Raw genomic sequence first — 27,676 nt, forward strand, 5'->3', positions numbered from 1 at the left:
CTCAGCATTAAAAGGGCAGAAACTGGCCTCTTCTCTCATACCCTCGTGGCGATGGATTCCATCAGGAATGAGGTGTCGAGAGTGATTAATATAAGTTGTAGAACTTCCTTCACAATCGACCTAAAAAATAAATTAAATTATGTATAAACTAACAAATACTAATACAAGGGGGAACACACAGAAATTATTCAAACCTAGAGCCAATTCTAACACAAGAAAAAATACTTTCAGTCACAGAGTAATTGACACATGGAATGCACTCCCCTCCAGTACAATTGAAGCTCCAACTCTCAACAGTTTCAAATCAAGACTAAATAAGCACTGGTCTGGGCGGTCAAAATTCATAGCTAAGTGCTACAGCCCCTATCAGTAAAAATTTTGTATATTGACATAAAGGGTGATAAGACTGTGCTAGGGAACAATGTTCCTTTTTAGAAATTTTATGGATTGATATTTTTAAATGTCAGGCCAGTCTGAACCCAAGCATAGGTGCTATGGTCTTAATTTGTAAAATCTAGACTCTATGACAGTTAAGATAAATTATGTTCTTTTAAAAAAAAAAAAAAAAATGAACAAAAACAAACACCAAAATAACTTGTTTCTACTATATAAATGTAACGCCAGTCTAATTCAAGCAATGGATACTGTGCCAAAACACGCAATTGATAGAACATACACAAGTATATATTGAATAGACTGTGCTAATTAACTGTGATTTTTTATCCTTTTAAGAACACACCATTATAAGGAATTTTAACTGTAAATAGTAGCAATATAATATATGTCAGAATGTACATACCAATATTATGACAATTAAATGGAATAGAATAAATATAAAGATAATTTATAATTAAAATAATTTAGTACCAAATTGGGAAAACAAATACAAATGGGCCTAAGAAGCGTCAACGCTTAACATCTAATGATGTTCCGGGCTTCTACTCTACATGAACTACATGAAACACAAGCATCGAATCAGCCTGTTTCCTTTTTTAACTACAGAACATATTATCTGAATAGTAGATAGAGTATTCAAGCACCCTAGCTCGTGCTGAGAAGAATTTGCAAGTGGATAAATGCATTTATCCTTAAAAAAAGCAGCGAATTAGTCCTTAAATTCATTTTCAATTCTTTTGTGCAAATTTATTTTATATTTATTTCATATAGTAAGGGTCTCTGAAGGGCTGGTTATAACAGTTCAGTCATTTGAAATGATAATTCGCGACTCTGTAAATAATTATAAACGTTAGATATCCGTTAATCAGTTCGTTTTTACGAATATTGAATTGCTGACCAAAAAGCTCAAATGCTCTGTCTGCTTGTTTAGCAAAGCTTTTCAACTTCAGATGCACATGTCAACAGTCGGCCAATATCTTTTCAAAAGCCAAGAAAGGCAGTGGCTAGGGGTCCGGTAACCGGACCTCTAGACCTGGAGTCTAGAGATACGGTTACCAGACCTTTAGACAACCCGTATAGAGCTGGCAAGAGGTCTGGTAATCAATATGAATACAGCATGGTATTTACAAAGAGGAAACTATATATATTTTATCTTTAGAAACGGGATATGAATATATTTCAGGGCTCACGCTGTCAGTTGCCATTATCCCAATTCGCGATTATTTTTTTTAAATGGCATATATTTTTTCATTTTGGCGACAGGAACTGACGATTATTATGTCTCCCCCAGGAGACATATTGTTTTTGCCCTGTCCGTCCGTCCGTCCGGCCATCCGTACGTCACACTTCATTTCCGAGCAATAACTGGAGAACCATTTGACCTAAAACCTTCGAACTTCATAGGGTTGTAGGGCTGCTGGAGTAGACGACCCCTATTGTTTTTGGGGTCACTCCGTCAAAGGTCAAGGTCACAGGGGCCTGAACATTGAAAACCATTTCCGATCAATAACTAGAGAACCATTTGACCCAGAATGTTGAAACTTCATAGGATGATTGGCCATGAAGAGTAGATGACCCCTAATGATTTTGGGATCACTCCATTAAAGGTCAAGGTCACAGGGGCCTGAACATTGAAAACCATTTCCGATCAGTAACTAGAGAACCACTTGACCCAGAATGTTGAAACTTCATAGGCTGAATGGTCATGAATAGTAGATGACCCCTATTAATTTTGGGTCACTCCGTCAAAGGTCAAGGTCACAGGGGCCTGAACATTGAAAACCATTTCCGGTCAATAACTAGAGAACCACTTGACACAGAATGTTGAAACTTCATAGGATGATTGGTCATGAAGAGTAGATGACGCCTAGTGATTTTGGGGTCACTCCATCAAAGGTCAAGGTCACAGGGGCCTGAACATGGAAAACCATTTCCGTTCAATAACTAGAGAACCACTTGACCCAGAATGTTGAAACTTCATAGGATGATTGTACATGCAAAGTAGATGACCCCTATCGATTTTGGGGTCACTCCATCAAAGGTCAAGGTCACAGGGGCCTGAACATTGAAAACCATTTCCGATCAATAACTAGAGAACCACAGTGGCACTTGACACAGAATGTTGAAACTTCATAGGATGATTGGTCATGCAGAGTAGATGACCCCTAACGATTTTAGGGTCACTCTGTTAAAAGTCAAGGCCACAGGGGCCTGAACATGGAAAACCATTTCCAATCAATAACTTGAAAACCTCTCGACCCAGAATGTTGAACTTCATAGGATGATTGTTCATGCAGAGTAAATGACCCCTAATGTTTTTGGGGTCACTCCATTAAAGGTCAAGGTCACAGAGGCCTGAACATTGATAACCAGTTCTGATCAATAACTTGAGAACCACTTGACCCAGAATATTGAAACTTAATAGGATGATTGAACATGCAGAGTAGATGACCCCTATTGATTATGGGGTCAGTCTATCAAAGGTCAAGGTCACAGTGGCCTATTCATGTAAAATCAGTTTTTGGAAATAACTTGAGAACCACTTGACCTACAATGTTGAAACTTAATAGGATGATTGGACATGCAGAGTAGATGACCCCTATTTATTTTGAGGTCACTTGATCAAAGGTCAAGGTCACAGGAGCCTGAACAGTGACTTGAGAACCACTAGGCCAAGAGTGTTGAAATTTAGTGGGATGACTGGACATGCCAAGTAGATGATCCCTATTGCAGCCAACCATCAGTGTCTCTTTGACTTTTGCTCCTGACCCCTATTGACTTCTTGCCTATAGGACTTTGCATTGGGGGAGACATGCGCTTTTTTACAAAAGCATTTTCTAGTTTTATTTAATAGCTGCACATGTATAAATAATCATGCCAAGTGAGACAGTATGCCGCGGTCTGCTAGTGTAGAAAATCAATGGAGCGGACTGTTTATTACCTCATGTATTTCAAACACGTGCCAGCTTTGCCTATAACATTGCCTAAGGCGGTAGGATGCAGACGACAATTAAACCGGTTATAACCGGAAGTTAATCTTACTTATCTAGCATGTTTAGCTATCAGTCAGATTGAACTGGCAGGCTACTTTTTTGGAACATTTTAAAACACCAACGCAAATTTTCCTCAACTCGGCAGAAGACAATTAAACCAATTTGTATGGGCAGTTTCCTGATGAAAAATTAAATTGCCATCTATAGTTACCGCTAATTTAATTATCTTTAAAAACATATTATAAACTGACCTAACTGTCGACGATTTAAAAAATATCTTTAATCAGGATCTAGGTTACTATACGTGTTTTTAATCTGAAATGAAATTGTTGGAAGCAAAAAAAAAAAGAATATTTTTTTCGAATTTCAGAATCTATAAAGAACATGCATTTGTTGAAATATTACAGGACAGAATATTTTTAATAGTCTTTTTTATTACCAAGGCAGTTCTGGCATAAATTGATAAATGTTTGTTTTGCACATTAATTAAAAAACTATTGAGAAACCCAGTCCTGTTTCTATTTTTAGAAACATGGCTGGCGATACGGGCAAATTAAAAAAAGTCAACAAATAAATTTGCTTGCATACTGTAATTAGACTAGTGTAAGTAAAAACATTCTAAAACACTTAAAAATTTGCATATTTATTCAATAAAGCATCAAAAACTTGTTGACAAAAAGCTGTAACTCGATAGTGTGCATAGATGCCAAATTTCACGTATTTTCGCGACCTGATTGTTTTGTACTTTTTGAGCAATTTAAGTGCAGTTATGGTCAAAAGAATCATCAAAACGCTTGATATGTATAAAGAAAAAGTCTAAACATGAATGACATGCTCAAAGACTTGGTAAACTTTCCATTGTGTGCAACTGTGTTCATATTGTGTGTGCATTGGGGTTAATTGAGCCATTGCCCAGTCCATAATGCCAGTCAGTATCAGCCATTTCAGCTGCCTTACACAAACTAAATATGTGTCCTGTAAATGCCTTCAAAATCCATCAGAATATAGCATTTTAAACATTTACAGGGTTTCCACTGGGCACAATTTTTTTTCCGCCACTTAAATTTTTTAAAGAAAAAGCATGTGGCAGAGGATCAATCGAAAAAATTAGAATGAATATAATATCACTCAGTTAGTTCAGTTTTTAGCTCACCTGTCACATAGTGACAAGGTGAGCTTTTTTGATCACGCAGTGTCCGTCGTCCGTCCGTGCTTGCGTGCGTGCGTCCGTCCGTAAACTTTTGCTTGTGACCACTCTAGAGGTCACATTTTTTGTGGGATCTTTATGAAAGTTGGTCAGAATGTTCATCTTGATGATATCTAGGTCAAGTTCGAAACTGGGTCACGTGCCATCAAAAACTAGGTCAGTAGGTCTAAAAATAGAAAAACCTTGTGACCTCTCTAGAGGCCATATATTTCACAAGATCTTCATGAAAATTGGTCAGAATGTTCACCTTGATGATAGCAAAGTCAAGTTCGAAACTGGGTCACGTGCCGTCAAAAACTAGGTCAGTAGGTCTAAAAATAGAAAAACCTTGTGACCTCTCTAGAGGCCATATATTTCACAAGATCTTCATGAAAATTGGTCAGAACGTTCACCTTGATGATATCTAGGTCAGGTTCTAAACTGGGTAACTTCCCTTCAAAAACTAGGTCAGTAGGTCAGATAATAGAAAAACCTTGTGACCTCTCTAAAGGCCATATTTTTCATGGGATCTGTATGAAAGTTGGTCTGAATGTTCATCTTGATGATATCTAGGTCAAGTTCGAAACTGGGTCACGTGCGGTCAAAAACTAGGTCAGTAAGTCTAAAAATAGAAAAACCTTGTGACCTCTCTAGAGGCCATATATTTCATGAGATCTTCATGAAAATTGGTCAGAACGTTCACCTTGATGATATCTAGGTCAGATTCTAAACTGGGTAACTTCCCTTCAAAAACTAGGTCAGTAGGTCTAATAATAGAAAAACCTTGTGACCTCTCTAGAGGCCATATTTTTCTTGGGATCTGTATGAAAGTTGGTCTGAATGTTCATCTTGATGATATCTAGGTCAAGTTCGAAAGTGGGTCACGTGCCATCAAAAACTAGGTCAGTAGGTCAAATAATAGAAAAACCTTGTGACCTCTCTAAAGGCCATATTTTTCTTGGGATCTGTATGAAAGTTGGTCTGAATGTTCATCTTGATGATATCTAGGTCAAGTTCGAAACACGGTCATGAGCAGTCAAAAACTAGGTCAGTAGGTCTAAAAATAGAAAAACCTTGTGACCTCTCTAGAGACCATTCTTGTGAATGGATCTCCATAAAAATTCGTCAGAATGTTCATCTTGATGATATCTAAGTCAAGTTCGAAAGTGGGTCAAGTGCCTTCAAAAAGTAGGTCAGTAGGTCAAATAATGAAAAAACGTGACCTCTCTTGAGGCCATATTTTTCATGGGATCTGTATGAAAGTTGGTCTGAATGTTTATCTTGATGATATATATGTCAAGTTTGAAACTGGGTCAACTGCGATCAAAAACTAGGTCAGTAGGTCTTGAAATAGAAAAACCTTGTGACCTCTCTAGAGGCCATACCCTTGAAAGGATCTTCATGAAAATTGGTCAGAATGTTCACCTTGATGATATCTAGGTCAAGTTTGAAACTGGGTCATGTGCCATCAAAAACTAGGTCAGTAGGTCAAATAATAAAAAAACCTTGTGACCTCTCTAGAGGCCATACTTTTCATGGGATCTGTATGAAAGTTGGTCTGAATGTTCATCTTGATGATATCTAGATCAAGTTTGAAACTGGGTCAACTGCGGTCAAAAACTAGGTCAGTAGGTCTAAAATTATTAAAATCTTCTCACCTCTCTAGAGGCCATATATTTCAATGGATCTTCATGAAAATTGATCTGAATGTTCACCTTGATGATATCTAGGTCAGTTTCGAAACTGGGTCACGTGCGGTCAAAAACTAGGCCAGTAGGTATAAAAATAGAAAAACCTTGTGACCTCTCTAGAGGCCATATTTTTCATGAGATCTTCATGAAAATTAGTGAGAATGTTCACCTTGATGATATCTAGGTAAAATTCAAAACAGGGTCACGTACCTTCGAAAACTAGGTCAATAGGTCAAATAATTGAAAAACCTTGTGACCTCTCTAGAGGCCATATTTTTCAATGGATCTTCATGAAAATTGGTCAGAATTTTTATCTTGATAATATCTAGATCAAGTTCAAAACTGGGTCGTATGAGCTCAAAAACTAGGTCACTATGTCAAATAATAGGAAAAATGACGTCATACTCAAAACTGGGTCATGTGGGAAGAGGTGAGCGATTCAGGACCATCATGGTCCTCTTGTTTAAATTTATTTTCTACATTCCACAAATAACTCAACAAGCAGATGCATACACATCAACATTGATTTATCATGTAAAGATAAGTAGTCAGTTCAAAATTATATACCCTTTTTTTTCAATCTCTTTTTCATTTCATACTTTAACTATGCAATTTGCTCTTGAACCAGTCTATCCTAATATCACATTGAATCAAAAATAGGTTTTAATCTTCTCAACCATTTTCAAAACAAATCTATAAAACTATCCCTATATATAGTTTGCCAATTTTGAATTATCTCCCTTTAATGGTCATTTTTCACTACTAAGATGTTTCTAAAACATGAACATTTAGCTCTTTAATTTCTAACTTTCTATTTCAAAATTTATATATTAAGGTCATTTATTCAAAACAGTGTGTTTTATTTTATTTTATGACTTCTGAAAAGCTTTTTAAAAAGGCTTAAATTTCGTTATATATATATCTAAATTTCTTTAACGTTCCTTACATAAAATGTATCGCGAAAATACCACCTAAGGGTACAAGTAGCTCTTTATTTTGATGCCCTTGGATGGGGCTGTGTATCAATGCTATACGTTGGGCACGTAAAAGAACTAAATGAACTGCTTTAGTTCATTTGTATCTCAATTCTTCGACTGAAATTATACGAACGCGCTGAAATACGAGACTGAAATTTACGAGCGCGTAGATTTATTTAACAGAAATATTTTACTATCACACAAATTTATCTATAATATCTTCAACCTTTCATTATTATCGATTACTTCGGCGAATTGGCTTGATATTAAAAATAACTTGCGCTTTAGTATCAAGAAAATTGGTGGGGCTTTAGACGAGGCGCTCGGCAAATATTTCGTTTCATTTGCTTTCGTAATAGTAGGTGGGTCTGAATTTGGCAAATCAGATTGACTGATAATCGTTCTTGCGTAGAAGAACACTCTCGTGACTCAGCGAAGTTTAAAATTATGCCCAGAGGTGTAATTCGGTATCTACATGGTGTATTGTCTTCGTTGGTGTATCGTATATTGCTAAATATCAGATTATCCGTGACAGGCTGTGTATAATTCTTGATCGGTGATAGTCGGCACGTTTCTATTGTACTATAACGGTGTTGTTTGGTACGATATCCGGTAATAAAACAGATGTTTTTACGCAAATTTAAAATTGTTAACTGAAAATTTATTTTCACCAATTTAATTTTATTTTCGCCAAAAAAGGAATTGGTGAATAGCAGCGGAAACCCTGATTTATAATGGGACCCCACCACCAATATTTGGAGGTAACTTCCCTAAATCCCCGATTCCCACACCCACTGTAGGGACCTACTGCTTTTTAAAGCAATTAAGAAAATATATGTGTTAAAATTTATCATTTTTATTAGCTCACCTGTCACAAAGTGACAAGGTGAGCTTTTGTGATCGAGCAGCATGTTCACCTTGATGATATCTAGGTCAAGTTCGAAACTGGGTCACGTGACTTCAATAACTAGGTCAGTAGGTCAAATAATAAAAAAACCTTGTGACCTCTCTAGAGGCCATATTTTTCAGGGATCTGTATGAAAGTTGGTCTGAATGTTCATCTTGATGATATCTAGGTCAAGTTCGAAACTGGGTCAACTGTGGTCAAAAACTAGGTCAGTAGGTCTAAAAATAGAAAAACCTTGTGACCTCTCTAGAGGCCATACTTTCGAATGGAGCTTCATGAAAATTGGTCAGAATGTTCACCTTGATGATATCTAGGTCAAGTTTGAAACTGGGTCACATGCCTTCAATAACTAGGTCAGTAGGTCAAATAATAAAAAAACCTTGTGACCTCTCTAGAGGCCATATTTTTCATGGGATCTGTATGAAAGGTGGTCTGAATGTTCATCTTGATGATATCTAGGTCAGGTTCAAAACTGGGTCAACTGCGATCAAAAACTAGGTCAGTAGGTCTAAAAATAGAAAAACCTTGTGACCTCTCTAGAGGCCATACTTTTGAATGGATCTTCATGAAAATTGGTCAGAATATTCACCTTGATGATATCTAGGTCAGATTCGAAACTGGGTCACGTGCCATCAATAACTAGGTCAGTAGGTCAAATAATAAAAATCCTTCATGAAAATTTGTCAGAATTTTTATCTTGATGATATCTAGGTCAGGTTCAAAACTGGGTCACATGAGCTCAAAAACTAGGTCACTATGTCAAATAATAGAAAAAACGACGTCATACTCAGTTCAAAACTGGGTCGTGTGGGGACAGGTGAGCGATTAAGGACCATCATGGTCCTCTTGATTTTATAAAAATTGCACGCAAAGATCCGCATCAATTTTGGCTATTAATTTTTCATAGGTTAAAAAGTTGGCTATTATTTTTTTGAGGCTAGTGTGAGCCCTGTACTTCAAAAGTTTGCTCCCGATTTTGTTCTTGTTGTTTTAAATACGTTGTAAGTGGCAGGAAACAGAAGTATTTATAATTCTTTTATTCCGGGAAAAATACTATTGCAAATTCGATACAAAACATAAATAGCAATTTGTACGCAGTAATCAGATTCTTGACTGATGAATTAAGATAATAAACTTAATGTTTTCTTTAGTATTTAAGACATTGATTATGCTCATGATTTCTTGACTTTGGTTAATTGCTTGAGTAAATAACAGTGACTACCGGAAATTGCTGTTAAAATTGGATGTTAAAATGTCATATTCAATATGCCCTGAACCCGAGTTAGAGCTAATTATATAAAATGTTTACAAAAAATGTAATAAGGGCAACTTTATGAAAACTTATCAAAACTTTACCGATAAATAAATACACTGGTAACACAGTATATAATACTAGTACATGTATATTGATAACCGGACCTTTAGACTCATGGTCTAGAGGTCCGTTTACCGGACCGCTTCGTTAGTAGCCACTTCCTTTAAGAATACTGATTACATTTCTTTATCATGAAACATGCTTTGTTATAATTTCAACATGTTTCAGAATTTTCCCACTTACAACCAGTGCAATAACAGGGATCATTTTTGGCCGCGATTTCGCGATATTCTCGCATTATTTTGGTGAAAATCGCATAAATTTTGCTCAAATGCGCTTAAAAATCGCATCCGCGTGGCCGTAGATCTTTTGCCGAAATTGCAACTTTTCGCTGCAATGCGGTCTTGCCGTTACTTAATTTTCGTATGACGTTCATTTAGGCGCTTGAATTTCGCTTTTATCTCCATAGAGCGTCCGATGATTATGACTACCAGACAAAAATATTCTGTTTTCGCGATGTTTCAAAATACCACTGAAACAGAAATTTAAGCATTTGGACGGCCAAACTTTCTGCCTCCATTCGCGCGGATGAATAGCGATGAGAATAACAAGATGGTGGAGAAACCCCCGGTGAAATCCCTTCATAAAAAACGCTGAACGCCCGAATTTCCAAACAAAATGGTTGAGGGTAGGGTTATAAATAAGTTTTACTTTAAAATTGTTTTGACCTAATGGAAGTGTATAAAGTCCAGAAAGATTAAAACATAACTGAACTTCAACTTTGACAAAGCAGCTTTGAAGTAAAATCATTAGGGGAAAAATGCATGTGGACCCAAGACTTGGTTACAACTTTCATCAACCTATTCAGCAATTCCTGACACTGAATTTTAGAGTTGTTAAAGGTGTCTCTGAAAGGAACTGTTTTGTTTATTTACAAGATAATTGTTCTAACAAATAAACAGATGTTTGCTTTTCAGTGTAATAAAAGCTGTCCGCCAATGTAAAATCCCATTATAAAAAGAAAAAATCCCATTCATTTTGTCAAAAATCTCATTGATTCAAGGCAAATGGGAATTAATCTCATAATAGTATCTGCCAAAAGTGATCCCTGCAATAAACAGGTCTTGGAAAGTGTTTTTTTATGCTTTTCAGACAGTGAAATGCTGAAATTTATCAGAGAAATAAACTGTTTCAAAAAGTGAAAATATTTTTCACTGGTAGAACTACACTTGAATACAAAAGGATATGAATTAAAGATGATAGAAAATTCCTTGCAAAATGTACTTCAGTAAAAGTATAGATGTATAAAAATGATAACAGGATCATACATATTTACATATTATCATAATAAAATGTAAAAGAAATCGGGAAACGTAATAGAACTGTTTACAGTTTTTCTACAAAGATATCCTGACGGCATGATGCGGTGCATGTGACGTTGCATGGACAAACTGGATATAAGTTGGTTAAAAACATTTAAAAATGGATAAAATGCAGAAAATTTGTTTGTTTTAATGTAAGATCAAAATATGTTTCACCGGAATTCACAGAGTTAATACTATAACGTAATATTTTCATGAGTGTCGCAGACTCAAAATCGCAGCTTGAAATTAATTGATTTACTTATGGTATGCGTAAGTAAAGGTCAAATGTAACTTTCAGTCATTTCTCTTGCCTTTGATTTTTCTGAAAATGCCAAAAACTCAAAGTCAACAAAAATGGCTGAAACTTGCAGATGACCTTAATTTATGCATACTGTAAATAAACCAATTAATTTCAAGCTGTTGTTTTGAGAATAAATGTAATTTCATCATTCTGTAAATTTACAGGTAGAAAAATCTGTAAATTTATAGATTATCTGTAAATTATGTTTCCCCCCGCTGGGCGAGACATATTGTTTTTTCCCTGTCCGTCCCTCCGTCACACTTCATTTCAGATCAATATAAACTGGAGAATCTTTTGACCTAGAACCTTCAAACTTCATAGGGTGGTAGGGCTTATGGAGAAGCCGACCCCTATTGTTTTTGGTGTCACTCCATCATTTGAAGGTCACAGGGGCCTGAACATGGAAAACCATTTCCGATCAATAGCTTAGAACCACTTGACCCAGAATGTTGAAACTTCATAGAATGATCGATCATGCAGAGTAGAAGACCACTATTGATTTGGGTTGTGGGGGGGGGTGTGGGGTATGGTCACTCTGATAAAGGTCAAGGCTGCAGGGGCCTGAACATGCAAAACCATTTCCAATCAATAACTTGAGAGCCACTTGACTCAGAATGTTGAAACTTAATAGGGCGACTGGTCATGCAGAGTGGATGACCCCTATTGATTTTAGGGTCACTCTGGTAAAGGTCAAGGTCACAGGGGCCTGAACATTGAAAACCACTTCCAGTCAATAACTTGAGAACCACATGACCCAGAATGTTGAAATTTCATATGATGACTGGACATGCAGAATAGATGACCCCTATTGATTTCAAGGTCACAGGGGCCTGAACATGGAAAACCATTTCCAATTCAGAACCACTAGGCCCAGAATGTTGAAACTTAGTGCGATGATTGGACATGCCAAGTAGATGATCCTTATTGCAGCCAACCATCAGTGTCTCTTTGACTTTTGCTCCTGTCCCCTATTGACTTCTTGCCTATATGACTATTCATTGGGGGAGACATGAGCTTTTCTACAAAAGCGTCGTCTAGTTTACAGATGTTCTGTAAATATATAGCTTTCCTAGACCTGAGATAAAGTTTGATTACTTTTAAACATGGTTTCATGTTCATAGGAGTATGACAATTGACAGTGATTGATCTGAGCCTTGTGTAGCACAAATTATACACTGACACCTACCAGTCATAATCAAACTGTTGCTCGAGATAATTTAGATGTAGAAATTTCATATGGGTATTGCTGTCTGAAGTATTCAGCCCACTATACAAGTCATCAAAAGTACATTATAAATTTTAGCTTGACTATACAAAGTATGGAGAGCTGTCCTACTCGACCCTGTGTTGGCATCCTCTGCGTCCGCACTTCAGTTAAAGTTTTGATGCACTTTCACTTTATCTCTGTAATTACTTGATGGATTTGTTTCAAACTTAAAATAGTTATTCCTCATCATCACCTGCATCATATGGCACAAGATCCATAACTCTCACACCAATATTTAATGAATTATCCTTCCCGTTTTTACTTAGAATTTCAAGTTAAAAGTTTTGATGCACCTTCACTCTATCTCAGTTATTACTAAATGGATTTGATTCAAACTTAAACTATTGTTCCATCTTATCACCCACATCATATGACACAAGGGCCATAACTCTGGTATCAAAATTTCATGAATTATGCCCCCTTTTACTTAGGCTTTGAGATTAATTTTGATGCATTTACACTATATCTAAGTTATTTCTAAATAGATTTAATTCAAACTTTAAGTTGTTATTCCACATCATCACCCACATCATATGACACAAAAAAAAAATCACTCTTGCACCAATATTTCAGGACTTATCCCCCTTTTTGCTTAGAGTTATACTTATGTAATGTTCTTTATCTCTCTTATTACTTAATACTTTTGACACAGAGTGTCAGATGCAAGCTATTGTCCAATATCATCATTCTTATTGGAGTCATTAAACACTCCAGTGATAGCTCCAGCTTCCTCAGATGTGCGCCCAGTTTCACTATCCAGCATTGAAAAAGTTGAGCGCGCTGTCTTCTGTAAATTTGTAAATAAAGATGCAGTATTATGGCTTTTGTGGATTTAAACTATTCATAAATATTGAAAATGTTGGTATTCACATTATGATTTTATCCATATGCTCACAACTGTGCATAAAGTTATCATTTTGTCAAAAAATGAAACTAACATTAATCATGCACAATATTAAGCTGTGGTAACCAGAACTTACCTTACCAGTAATTCATTTTCTAAACTGGCCAACTCGTACCTATTGCAAAGTTTTATTTGCACTGTTTCAGTATTGTTAGTGCAGAAGAAAACAGTAAAACAAGTGACAATGTCTGCTTCTGAGGACTACAAGATGAGTGGTGATAGACCATCCTACAGATCTAACAGAGCTGGTACACAGAGCAGTTCAGAAAACAGTGATGAAGGGGAAGAGGACACGCCTCTGTGGAGACAAAAACAGGAAAAATACTTCAGGTAAACTTGTCATCTGCAAAAATAAATAAGAAAATCTCATTTATCTTTTACAGGATGATATATGTTATGTTGAAGTTTCTGTTTATATTGTTATTGCTGGTCACATAAGCCACATAAATTTAAGTTTAAGACTTGGAATGCAGGTGGCCATTGATTGATAGCCTGGTAATTGTAGACTGTAAATTTATACTGTTAGTCTTTTTGTATGCCTGTTTTGAAAACTTGGGAAGAATTATGGAATGGCATTGTTTGTCCACCTGTCCATCAAGATTTTTGTTTCTGGATTATTAAGTAACAGTCTTGTAGCAATATCTCTCAAACTTTACAGGATTCAGGAGGTCAAAGGTCAAGGTCACATTGACCTGGTGACTGAAAATAGTTTCTGGACTTTTAAATGTGGTTAATCAGAGTTTGATCAAGTAACAGATTTGTTCCAAAGTTTAACAGCTGTTCATTACACTTATGCATGTTTGAAGTGAGTGCTCCTGTTTATGTTTGAAGTGAGTGCTTCAAACAGGTTAGATTTTTACTTGAAGTACTTTTGAAATTTGACTTTTCTATCTTAGTTGCTCAACCAAGAAGTATAAATATACTAAATATACTTTGCCTATGGAATGATATGAATGTCATAACTATATTTGAGCCGCGCCATGGGATAACCAACATTGTGGCTTTGCGACTAGCATGGATCCAGACCAGCCTGCACATCTGCGCAGTCTGGTCAGAATCCATGCTGTTCGCTTTCAAAGCCTATTACAATTTGAGAAACCGTTAGCGAACAGCATGGATCCTGACCAGACTGCGCATGTGCGCAGACTGGTCTGGATCTACGCTGGTCACAAAGCCACTATACTGGTTTTCCCATGGCACGGCTCATTTTAACATTTGGGGTAATATTCCTGTTTCTGGGACAACAGTTTGAATGGTCGATCATTGGCTGTCTTACGGACAGCCCTTGTTTAAACCAGTAATGATTTCTTTCAACAGGAAACAAAAAGGTAGTCCAATGGTTCTGTCTTCCAGCCTACCAGAGGTGAGAACAGATTCTGTAAATTCTCAAGCTGCACAAAAGAAGAAAAGTAACAACATATGGGGCTCTGTACTTACAGAACAGGATCTCACTCAAACGCTCTCCAAAAGTGCTGCCGTTGATAAACCAGATGAAATTCTATATAATGAGAGAAATGTAGAGAGTTATGACTTCACAAAGAAGTATCAGGACAAAAGACGAGGTTGGGATTTGGATGATTCAGAGGCTCACAGTGCAGACAATAAAACTGAAATTCTTGAATCTAGAATGATTACTGAATCCAGACCTGTAGCGAGTCGGAGTATAATTGGCTATGAAGATACGTTAGATAAATCTAAAGACAGTAGAGATTTAAGGCATAATTTAAGACGACCGAATAATAGAAAACGGAAGGCTGATAGTGGTAATGACAGACAACAAAGAAGTGGTGTTCATGATAGATTGGGGGTAAAGAAAGTTACAACAACTAGGCTAGGAGAAATTGATATGTCTGTAGATATGGAAGATTCAGAACTAATAAAAAAAATAGCAGAATTTCTTCATGAACCAAAAGTAGAACTTATAGGTAAGTTGCTAAGGTTTAGGGCAGTCAGAGCAGGCACATATTATATATTCTTTTGGTCCTGTTCAGTTGTCCATCTGTTGGCAGATCAGAAGACAACTGGTAATGAGTCTGATCCAAAAGCAAATAAGATTTTTCTGAGTGCGAGTTTGACAAATGATATTGCTTAATATATCCGCTGCAATTTGGCCTGCATCTCTTTTTGATGTTGACTGCTTTGGTAGTCTTGTGGTAAAGCAACCTTTTCCAGGGTTCTACCTAGTGGCGTTTTACTAAAGACATGAGAAATATCTTTAACTTCCTTGCTTAGTGCTCTGTTAAGAGTGTAGTTCCAGGACGGGTGTCAATATAAATGTGACTTGGTGGGATATCAGGTCAGGTGTCTATGGTTTGATACTCCAGTGAAGCAGCACTATTAAGTTGTGCTCACTGCTACAAGTAGACACCATCGTTAGCAAAACAGAAAAAAATGTTGAAAATGATATCAAACCCCAACACACATTTATATTGAATACTTTTAAGTTCCTGTCAGTTTCATATAAATAGAGGATAAGTCAAGAAAATCACATAAAACAAAGTGCAGTAGCAAACACATTAAAATTGATTTGCTTCACAGTATTTTTCTATTGTTGTATGTTGTTTTACAGAACGGGTAGTTACTCATCTTGGGAAAGAGGTTGCTATTAGAATTGTGCAAGCCACAAAAGATGTAGAGGAATCAGGGGGCATGTATACGCTGGTAAGTTAAACAAGAATGCATTATGAAAAAAATAACAACAGGGAAACTGAATTTCAAACATGTTGCATAAAAGGTTTTGTTTAAGAAATAATCGTTTATATACACTACGGCCGTTATACATTGTACAAATAATTTTACTAGGGCTGTGCCCTCATGAAATTATTACGCCCGACATATAACCGCCCATCGTGCTTAAATAGTGTTAACACACTCTTTTGCCATAAATTATTTCGATTCTAACATGTCCTTAATCTAAAACAGAAGCGCTCTTTCTTGGTCGCAACAAAAACTTTGACGTCACCGCCCGTTAACGTGACGTTATTGTAGCGTAAGAGAGTTTTAACAATGACGAGCATATTAGAATCTTATTATAAAGACTGAATGTTAAGAATATTGTAAAGTTTTATGTTGCAATAGAATCAGAGGCTACAAACCTAATTGAAGATGCACTAATACTTTGCCTATTATGCCAGGATTTATACTTTCCGCTTCATATAAAAGCACAACATACATTTGAGCCGCGCCATGAGAAAACCAACATAATGGGTTTGCGACCAGCATGGATCCAGACCAGCCTGTGCATCCGTGCAGTCTGGTCAGGATCCATGCTGTTCGCTAACAGTTTCTCCAATTTCAGTAGGCTTTAAAAGCGAACAGCATGGATCCTGACCAGACTGCGCACATGCGCAGGCTGGTCTGGATCCATGCTGGTTGCAAACCCACTATGTTGGTTTTCTCATGGCGCGGCTCATTTATATATGGAAACTTCAGCAATTTTGTTTACCAGGAAAAGTGCATTACCAAATGATTAACCCTAGTTGTAATGTACCACTAAAGCTTTTGAAAATTGAAGAAGATGGCTAAGTGGTTAAGGTCATTGACTTAGAATCACTTGCCACTGACCGCTGTGGGTTCAAAACCTTGTTGGAGAATTAATTATTTCATGTGAGGATGCCATCAAGCTGGCTTATTGAAGGTCAGTGGAATGAAAAGTTGCCATATGACCTAAATTGTGTTTGGAGAGCCATTAAGTGGTTTAATTGTAGGTAGTATTTCTTCATATGTTAAGGTTTACAAATTTAAAATGAGACCACTTGATCTAGATATGGCTGCTACCTTTATTGTTCCCCCTGACAACAAAGTTGTCAAGGGGGTATACAAGTTGTCCGTCCATCTGTCTGTCCGTCCGTAGACACAATCTTGTGCGCACCATCTCTCCTCATCCCTTTGACACAATTTAATGAAACTTCACACAAGTGATCAGTAACAACAGTAGTTGTGCATGGGGCTTGTTAGGTTCTTTTAGAAAAAAAACTTGCAGAGTTATGGGACTTTGTTTTTTGTTACTATACTATATACATAGACACAATCTTGTGCGCACCATCTCTCCTCATCCACTTGACACAATTTAATGAAACTTCACACAAGTGATCAGTAACAACAGTAGTTGTGCATGGGGCATGTTAGGTTCTTTCAGGAAAAAAAATTGCAGAGTTACGGGACTTTGTTTTTTGTTACTTGTTTTTTGTTACTAAACTATATACATAGACACAATCTTGTGCGCACCATCTCTCCTCATCCCCTTGACACAATTTAATGAAACTTCACACAAGTGATCAGTAACAACAGTAATTGTGCATGGCGCATGTTAGGTTATTTTAACGACAAAAATTGCAGAGTTATGGGACTTTGTTTGTTGTTAACATACTACGTACATACAATCTGCATATGCAGTCTTGTGCGCGCCTAATCTTCCGAACCCTTGCACACAATTTAATGAAACTTCACACAATTGATCAGTACCAACCGTAGTTGTGCATGGTGCATGTTACGTTCTTTTAGATAAATATTCTGCATAGTTATGGGACTTTGTTTTTTGTTACTATACTGTATACATACAGTCTATATACATACAGTCCACATAATTATACAATCTTGTGTGCGTCAAATTGCAATGTACTGTGTCAGTGCATGCAGGGGGTACATTCATCACCTTTAGTGATAGCTCTAGTTTCATATGCAGCGGGTTACTCATATTTTCCTAATTTCAAACTGTTTTAAGCAGCCACCTGCAGGGCTTCCATTAAGCGGCGTCCCGGCGTAAAATACGCCAAAAATTATGATCCGTACGCCAATACACAAAGTCAGAGGCGTACCAAGGACTGCCGATATGTTCAAAGGACGACAAAATCAATACACCGTGACGTAACTTCACGTGAATGACGTGATTAGCTCTGCCCCGAAACTAATCAAAGCGGTTTAATAGCTCTTGATTGTCAGCCTCGTAAAAACTGCCTGCAGCGTTTGAAGTGTGAGACTAGTGTGAAAGCATCGTGTTTGACAGAGACTGTCTGTAAATGTAAACCGTTATCCAGATCAGTTGACATGTTTAGAAGGCGCTAATTGCCGACAATAAAACATTACATGCATTCGGCTCGGATAAAGTTGGTGAAACAAGCTCCGAAGTCAGAAGACAAAGTAACTAATTGTGGAAAATATATCGATAATTTCAGCAGAAAAAACCTCAGCAAGTAACTATTTTCTTCTAGCAATTGACATTTCACATCCAGTTTAAATTAAAACATTTTTGACGATCGGTAATAAATTTGCTACTTACTTTGGATTTTCGTGAATGATAAATCCTATTTTTACAGTATTTTTTAGAGAAAAAAACAACAAAACATTCAATTTTTTCTCCTATCTTTGACACATTTTGATGACACTAGCACGTGGCTTCAAAGGGAGGTGTCGGCAAAATTTTCCTTTATTGATTTTCTTTGATGTGAGATGAAAGTTAACTGGTTGAGTATTGCCAGGTGAATGACGTAATTTGACATAATTCTACTCCAAGTAAAATGTGCTTTAGGTTTTTTAAAGTGGATTTTCGTTATGTAGCTGAACAACAGTAAGTCTGTTGATTTTAATAAAATGCTGACTGTTGCTATACGTATAATAAAACAATAAAATATTTTTTGTTAAATAAAATGTTTTCTAATCATTCTAGTGGTCCTTTTATTCTATTACTTTACACATTGTTCTGAACCAATTAGATATGATGATGATAGTAATGATGATGATATTGAAGGTCATTGTACAAAGTGATACTACGTAGGACTCCAAGAAAATTTAAGAGGGACTCCAAAATCTGAATGTTAGGCAGTCCTGACTCCATGAAATTGAATCCTAATGGAAGCCCTGCACCTGCCTTAAGCAGCTGGCTGCTCGATACATGCTTAACTGTAGTCGCATTTACAGTCGGGATCTGGTGGGCTCTGTCAAAGGTGATACATAAGTAAATGTTTATCAGTTTATCATATTGAATGTTTCAGGATGGGAGCAGACGGCGTACTCCAGGAGGAGTGTACCTCACGCTGATGAAACAACAGCCAGAGTTCAATAAAGATGTGAGGAAACTAATTTTTGTTGAAGATGTGGAGGAAATGCAGAAACATAGAAAAGAAAAACGAAAAAAGTAATGTTTGACTTCATTGTTTTGAAATGGATTGTACAGTTTAACATCTGTAACTACATTTAAAGAACAAGTAATGCAATATTGTGACAGATGTTTTCTTTCTGGCTGTAATATTTTCTTAATAAATTAATCTCTGAAAACAGACACCTGTGACAAACAAATTACGTCTGATTTTCCCGATGATGTTGCATCATGTAAGTGGCAAACTGTGAAATCATTAATATTCATGGGGGACTAATTTTCGTGGATTTCATGGTTGAGTTAATCCACGAAATTTAATCCCAATGAACAAGTAAAATTCCCAAAATTCCTTTTATGTTCAAAAGTTGATATCCACGAATTCATATCCCCACGAAATTGCCGTTTTGACCAAAACCACGAAATTTCATGCCCACGAAATTTAATGATTTTACAGTATTGTGAATGTTCTTTTACAATGCAGTGTCATACGATTAACCTACTTTGGCATTTGAATAGAGCATTTAAAGAGGCTGTAATGGAATTAAAGCTTGTTCAGTCACAGGTGCCCAAGAATTTACTTGAAAGCTAGCTTTAATATCGTATTCAGCTGTCTACAGGTAACATTGAAAAAGCTATCAGGTATTTTGAAATCTGTTGAGTCTTGATGTTATTTCAGATGTGATACAGTATATCCTGTGATTAAGAAATAACTAAAGAAGGCACACCTGAGAACACCATGCAGTTTCTTTCTGCTAAGTAAATTGACCTCTACAGCGAAACTTTAAAGTCTTAACCCTTACCTTGCTAATTTTCTATAATGAATTTGTCCATCTTCCAATTTGGACAGTAACTACAAGTCACCATTAAAAGGGGTGCTTCCAGAAAAGGATTCTGACTGAATAGCAAACAGTGCAGATATTGATCTGACTGCACGGATGTGCAGGCTGATCATTATCTACACTGGTCGCAAAGGCAGAATCAATCATGTTCAGCATGATAAGGGTTAATGGTGATTTAGCTAGACAAGAAAAAGCACCAAGCATAGCCCTCTTCTAATGTTTTTGGAGGGTAAACTTTGGCCCCATTCTGCTCTTCCAAAAAATTTGGTTTTTTTTGGAGGGGGGGGGGGGGCATATTGATTTGCCCTTGTCTGTCCGTGTGTTGTGCCTAGCTCCAAAAGTATTGGACCTAGAGTCACAAAACTTTACAGGAATGTTGGGCAGCATGTGTAGTTGTGCACCTGGGGTTTCGCGTCCGGATTCATTCAGTCCTGTAGGAGTTATGGCCCCTGACTTTGTAAAAATTGGTCATTTTAGTGTTGTGTCGTGCCTAGCTCCAAAAGTATTTGACCTAGAGTCACAAAACTTCACAGGAATGTTGGTTAGCATGTGCAGTTATGCACCTGGGGTTTTACGTCTGGATTCATTCAGTCATGTAGGAGTTATGGCCCCTGACTTAGTAAAGAATTGGTCATTTTAATGTTGTGCCGCAGGTAGCTCCAAAAGTATTTGACCTAGAGTCACCAAAGTTTACAGGAATGTTGGTCAGCATGTGCAGTTGTGCACCTAGGGTTTCACGTCCGGATACATTCAGTCATGTAGGAGTTATGGCCCCTGACTTAGTTAAAAATTGGTCATTTTAATGTTGTGTGGCGCGTAGCTCCAAAAGTATTTGACCTAGAGTCACCAAAATTTACAGGAATGTTGGTCAGCATGTGCAGTTGTGCACCTGGGGTTTCATGTCTGGATTCATTCAGTCGTGTAGGAGTTATGGCCCCTGACCTAGGAAAAAATTTGTGTCCTTTGTCATGTAGTGGGGGCATCTGTGTCCCATGGACACATTTCTACTTTACCTGAATTAGTTTTTATTTAAGTATATTTTCCAGCTAAAAGTATATAAATACATCTTTAAATATTGTGCTCTTACAGGACAAGGAATGCTTTTCTTATGAAAGCCATCCTCAAGCCTTTCAAAATGCTGAAAGAATTTTCAAGATCGGACCACTATTGAAAAAGATACGGCATTACTAATTAAAAAGCCACATTTTGAAATCCCCCTTTATTTCATTAAAAACTTTTTAAAATTTTGTGCAGTCTGATCATGATCTGCTCTGTTCGCCATTTAGTCAGAATCTTTTAGGTATGCACCCCTTTTAACAGTTTATGGTACTGTCCAAACTGAAAGACAGTCAAGTTCATTAGCGGGTAAAGGGTTAAGTACAATGTACACCATTCATTTCCCAAGGAAATAGACTTGTTGGCAAAAAACACGAAATTTCATGCCTACGAAATTGAACAGTTTCTCAGTATATGCTACATGTTCATTCCATGTTTATTTCAATCTAATTGGTTTGCAGTTTATACAGATTGGAATCAATAAATTTCTGTATAACACCTGTGCCCTGTCCTTTCAAAAATATTATATGATATTGACAAAAGTACTGCAAATGATATAGGGTTCATATATTGCATGTTGTTTCTTTTTGCTATGAAGGAGTGTTATGTACATGCTTAAAAGAGGATGAAATTGATTTCTTACGGACTTGACTCTAATAACGTTGAAGTTGCTACAATGCAGGCAGTTCATTTAGTATATTTATAGTTTTGTTTATATATATTATCATATGATATGGATCCAAGTTAAGTTAATGCTAGTCACTTGCAGTGGAGTAAAATAGTTGACTATTTTTGGTTTATACAGTTGATGGTAGTGGGCATATGCCTGAGAAAAAAACCCAGAAGAAGCAAATAATTGTTAAATGCAAAAATGGCCAGACTAAGCAATGCTAAGTGTAGAACAACAATTTTCAAAAGTGTGTCAGATGCATAAATTTTTTAAGACCATGTTTTTATGTATTGTACATGGAACCTGTACACAAATGTGTTTAATACTTCCTGCAATATGCCACTTGCGTAAAAGATATATCTCTCATCAAATTCTACAGACAACAGTACATTTATTCTAAATTTGTATTGTTGGTACATTTTACGATCTTAATATTTATATGTCTGTAAAGAATACATTACTGTTTACAGAGCAAAAAGGAGAAGGCAGCAAGCTAAGAAGCAGGGCAATGATCAAAAGGGCAGTGAATCCAGGTCAAGGTCAAATTCACACTCCAGGTCAAGGTCAAATTCAAATTCCAGTTCAAAGTCAACACCACACAAAGGAGCCAACGCTGAAGAAGCTATGGAGGATGGGGAAGTAAAAGAAGAAACTGATCAAAAGAATAATGATGCAGCAGTAAAAGAACATGATAACAAAAATAGTGCAAAAACCCGTGACAGAAAAAGTAGAAAAGATGAATCGAGTGATGAGAGTAGCGATGACTATGATGATGATAGACAAAAATCAAACTGGTCAAAACCGTTTAATTTTGAAGATGAACTTGCAGCAGCTAAGAAACTGATCCTTGAAAAATCAAAGTCCCAAAACAAGGGAGATAATGAAATGATGGAGGCAGGAAATGATGAAGGTCAAGGCCAGGATAAAGAAAATTTTTCCGAAATGGCAGACCTTGAAACTGCTGAAGCGGACGTTGTAGATATTGAAATAGGACTAGATACTGCAGAGTAAGCAGTGTAAAGAGCGATCGAGTCAAAATAACTACAGACTTAATGGGGCACCCTACAAGTGTACCACATAACGTCAAAATGTTTTAAACAGACTCGTCTATAAAGTTTCAAATATTTATATAATTAATTCAATATATTTGGTAATTGTTACATCACATTTTCACAGCCTAGCCAACACTTAAAGACAGCCTGTTTTACAGACAAAGGTAGCAATTTTATTCGCAAATGCTCTCTTGAACCACTTTTTGTTTTTATAACTAAGAAATTGGAAGAACTCATATTTTTGTAAAACCTGGAGACCTTCCCCTTTGAACATGAATGGTGTAAATTACTCTTTGTGAAATTCTGCTGCAGAATAAATTGATGTCTTGAATTTGGCATGTTGTTAAGGTTGGGATAAATGTTCGTTTAGATACTCGTTTTGCAAAAGCTTCTGACACAGAGTTTGAGGCAACAGAATCAGAGTGAAATTTCAAGGTGTTTGCACAGGTTGAAATCGAAGACCGTAATGAAATTGATTTGTATTGACTTTACTGTAATGAAATTGAAGTCTTTACAACGCAGTTAGTTCAGTTCTTTATCTGTTAACTCCATTGCTGAAGGTATTACTGAGGTCATGTCCAACGAATGTTTTATAATGATATCTGAAGCAGATGTACTTTGAAATTAAAAAGAGCTCAAGATTTGATATGTCCTTTCGAAAACCTGGTGGGGCCTTAACCTTTACTCTGATAAATTCCTAAAATGGACTTGTCTATCATTCAACTTCAGCAGTACCACTTACCCGGTATTATTCAAAGGGATTTTCACTGAAAATTAACTGACTAAATAGCGAACAGTGCAGACCATGGTCATCCTGCACAGATGTGCAGCCTGAACTTGGTCTGCACTGTCCGCAAAGTCAAAACCACTTGCCACCAGCAGGCTGAAGGTTTATGATTGTTAAGGTTGCCAACGTTGAAATCACTTGCCCACGTGGCTGTGGGTTCAAAAACAAAAAGCATGCTTAAGGTGTAAAATTCATGTGAGGAATCCATCCAGCTGGCTTGTGTAAGGTTTGTGCTTCTACTGTGATGCCTGCCCATGCCTAAGATAATGCTTTTAGGGGTACCAGGGTAAAGTACTCTGTTTTCCATTCAAAATTGAAAAGTGCCACTGGGTACTGAAGGTAAACTGCCTAAATTATAGTTTTATATAAAAATTGTTAAGAACTGTATGAACTCCTTCTTGGTGTACTGGTCAAGTTTGTAGGATAGTTTTTATTAGCTCGACTTTTCGAAGAAAAAGTAGAGCTATTGCACTCGCCCCGGCGTCGGCATTGCCGTTGGTTAAAGTTTTTGATAAAGTCAAATATCTCTGTTACTATCAAAGCTATTGACTTGAAACTTAAAATACTTATTTACTATCAAAGTCTACACCAGGAGCAATCTGACTAAAGTACATCTCCTATTACGCTACGCATAGGATCTGAGAACGACCTATTCATTGCCTCGTTCTGACGACCCTTTCGCTAGCCAATCAGAGCCTAACTTACAACATCTTGCAAATCTACATGTAGCCTTGACTTTTGATATTTACAATTCTTATGCCGTAATGTATCAGATAGCTGCCTAGCTCAGTCGGTAGGCCACTTGCTTTGTAAGCGAGCCCTGGAATGATTGCACATTTTTCTTACCCTTTGACATTCGAACAAGTCGTCTGATTGGATAAAATAAAAATAGCAATACTGGAAATCCAAAATCTACAGAAGACGAATGTGAATGGGTCGTTCTCAGATCTTCGTTTAGAAGTTCAAGTACTTTAGTCAGATTGCACCAGGAGAAACAATCCCCATGATTCTGATTGAATTTTGACAGAATTATGCCCCTTTTTAACTTAGAATTTTTGGTTAAAGTTTTTGATAAAGTCAAATATCGCTGTAACTATCCAAACATTTGACTTGAAACTTAAAATACTTATTCACCATCAAAGTTTACACCAGGAGAAACAATCCCCATAACTCTGATTTGAATTTTGACAGAATTATGCCCCGTTTTAACTTAGAATTTTTTGTTAAAATTTTTGATAAAGTCAGTTATCTCTGTTACTATTAAAGCTTTTGACTTGAAACTCAAAATAGTTATTTACTATCAAAGTCTACACCAGGAGACACAAATCCCATAACTCTGATTTGAATTTTGACAGAGTTTTGTCCCTTTTTATCTTGGATTTTTTTTTACTGGCAAAGCTGTAATTCAGAGTCAAGCACCGAGAAAAGTCGAGCACGCTGTCTTGCGGACAGCTCTTGTTTCTGAGGCAATTTGACTTTGACTTGATTTGACCTGATTACCATAGCTTGTAATAAAAAAATGGTTGACAATGTCAAATGAAATACAGTTGAAACTCGGTATTTCAAACTTGCATATCTCAAAATTCCGGCTTTCTTGAAGACATTTTCAAGTCTCGTTCCAAAAACGCACACAAAATATCAAGTTGAATATCGGTTATCTCCAAGTTAAACTCTTGATCCCTCGGAATTAGAGATACGGAGTTCTAACTGTATAACAGTTCTTTTAATAAGCATGTAGCCATTTTGGATGGTTTTCTGTTGTACTTATATATATATTGGAGCACATTATCATTAGGTTATGTCATTGAAGGCAGTTATATAATTTTTAGCTCGACTATTCGAAGAATAGCTATTCTACTCACCCTGGCATCGGCGTCAGCGTCAGCGTCGGCGTCACACCTTGGTTAAGTTTTTGCATGCAAGTACATACAGCCATCAATTAAAGGCATATAGCTTTGAAACTTATTTTTTCTTTTTCTAGGTCAATTACCAACCTCTCTGGGTCAAGTCCCATAACTCTGACATGTATTTTGAGCAAATTATGCCCCCTTTTGGACTTAGAAAATTTTGGTTAAAGTTTTACATGCAAGTTACTATCTCCAAAACTAATGCAGATATTGATTTGAAACTTCACATGTGTCTTCGGGGTTATAAAACTAGTTGATAGCAGCAAGTCCCATAACTCTGACTTTCATTTTGGCCAAATTATGCCCCCTTTTGGACTTAGAAAATTCTGGTTAAAGTTTTGCGTGCAAGTACATACAGCTATTTCTAAAAGGCATATAGATTTGAAACTTATTTTTTCTTTTTCTAGATCAATTACCAACCTCACTGGGTCAAGACCCATAACTCTGACATGTATTTTGAGCAAATTATGCCCCCTTTTAGACTTAGAAAATTTTGGTTAAAGTTTTACATGCAAGTTAGTATCTCCAAAACTAATGCAGATATTGATTTGAAACTTCACATGTGTCTTCGGGGTTATAAAACTAGTTGATAGCAGCAAGTCCCATAACTCTGACCTTCATTTTGGCCAAATTATGCCCCCTTTTGGACTTAGAAAATTCTGGTTAAAGTTTTGCGTGCAAGTACATATAGCTATTTCTAAAAGGCATATAGATTTGAAACTTATTTTTTCTTTTTCTAGATCAATTACCAACCTCATTGGGTCAAGTTCCATAACTCTGACATGTTTTTTGAGCAAATTATGCCCCCTTTTGGACTTAGAAAATTTTGGTTAAAGTTTTACATGCAAGTTATTATCTCCAAAACTAATGCAGATATTGATTTGAAACTTCACATGTGTCTTCGGGGTTATAAAACTAGTTGATAGCAGCAAGTCCCATAACTCTGACCTTCATTTTGGCCAAATTATGCCCCCTTTTGGACTTAGCAAATTCTGGTTAAAGTTTTGAGTGCAAGTACATACAGCTATTACTAAAAGGCATATATTTGAAACTTACTTTTTCTTTTTCTAGATCAATTACTAACAGCACTGGATCAAGTTCCATAACTCTGGCATGTATTTTGGGCAAATTATGCCCCCTTTTGGACTTTGAAAATTCTGGTTAAAGTTTTACATGCGAGTTTCTATCTCCAAAACTAATGCAGATATTGAATTGAAACTTCACATGTGCCTTAGGGGTTATAAAACTAGTTGATAGCAGCAAGTCCCATAACTGATATGCATTTTGGTCAAATTATTCCCCCTTTTGAACTTAAAACTCTTTTGATATTTAACCTTTTTAGGTAATATTTTCCTGCCTCTGGGACAATATTTCGAATAGTCGAGCTTGGCTGTCTTACGGACAGCTCTTGTTTATTTTAAATATTACAGGGGACGCTTTTGTCATTTTTCAATGAAATTCTTTTTTTTTTAAATTCGACATAGAATTCTGTTTCTTGGATGTTTTGTTTTGTGGTATGAGCTGTTCAGAACCATTATTGGACGTAGATAGTCTGTTATGTTCTTTGTTTCTTTTTCATATTCTTTGAAAGGTAAAGTAAATAAAAAAAAAAAGATGTTTTTGCCTTTTTTTTACTTTAGAAGCTTCCTCAACAGTCCCAGGATGGATTGATCTGAACCAGGGTTGTATAGTGCTTATGCTGCACTTCCAAGTGCCTGTGATGCATGCATAAGGGCATAAGCTTGCTTACTTTGTCGCAATTTACCTGACGTAGAAGTTATTTACACTTGGCTAAAAAGCTTCCAAGCACTAAATTAAAAATTCTGACGACTTTATTTGATTGCCAGTAAAACAAAAAAGGCTAGGCTATGTATATTATGCATTAAACAACAGCTGACACGAGGACTATGACATCAATTGTGCCGTCAAACAGAGGCATGATGTCCGGGATAAATGAATCTTAGTGTAAT

General features: G+C 36.5%; 1 protein-coding gene across 3 annotated transcripts; it reads left to right on the plus strand.

The window, feature by feature from the left end:
• Window positions 1–1,012: 1,012 nt before the first annotated feature.
• Window positions 1,013–27,325, plus strand: LOC123566680 (phosphorylated adapter RNA export protein-like). 3 transcript variants are annotated; one of them, XM_045360984.2, is made up of 6 exons: window positions 1,013–1,068; window positions 13,448–13,631; window positions 14,619–15,226; window positions 15,871–15,962; window positions 19,292–19,434; window positions 22,431–27,325. In XM_045360984.2, the coding sequence occupies exons 2-6, from the start codon at window positions 13,486–13,488 to the stop codon at window positions 22,969–22,971; spliced, it is 1,530 nt and encodes a 509-aa protein (XP_045216919.2). In that variant the 5' UTR covers window positions 1,013–1,068; window positions 13,448–13,485; the 3' UTR covers window positions 22,972–27,325. The 3 variants fall into 3 exon arrangements, with proteins under 3 accessions (XP_045216919.2, XP_045216920.2, XP_053405614.1); XM_045360985.2 differs by having other exon boundaries at window positions 1,038–1,166; XM_053549639.1 differs by lacking the exon at window positions 1,013–1,068 and adding an exon at window positions 10,668–10,926.
• The last annotated feature ends 351 nt before the right edge of the window (window positions 27,326–27,676 follow it).

The sequence above is a fragment of the Mercenaria mercenaria genome, chromosome 8 (assembly GCF_021730395.1).
Source record: "Mercenaria mercenaria strain notata chromosome 8, MADL_Memer_1, whole genome shotgun sequence".
Lineage (NCBI taxonomy): Eukaryota > Metazoa > Mollusca > Bivalvia > Venerida > Veneridae > Mercenaria > Mercenaria mercenaria.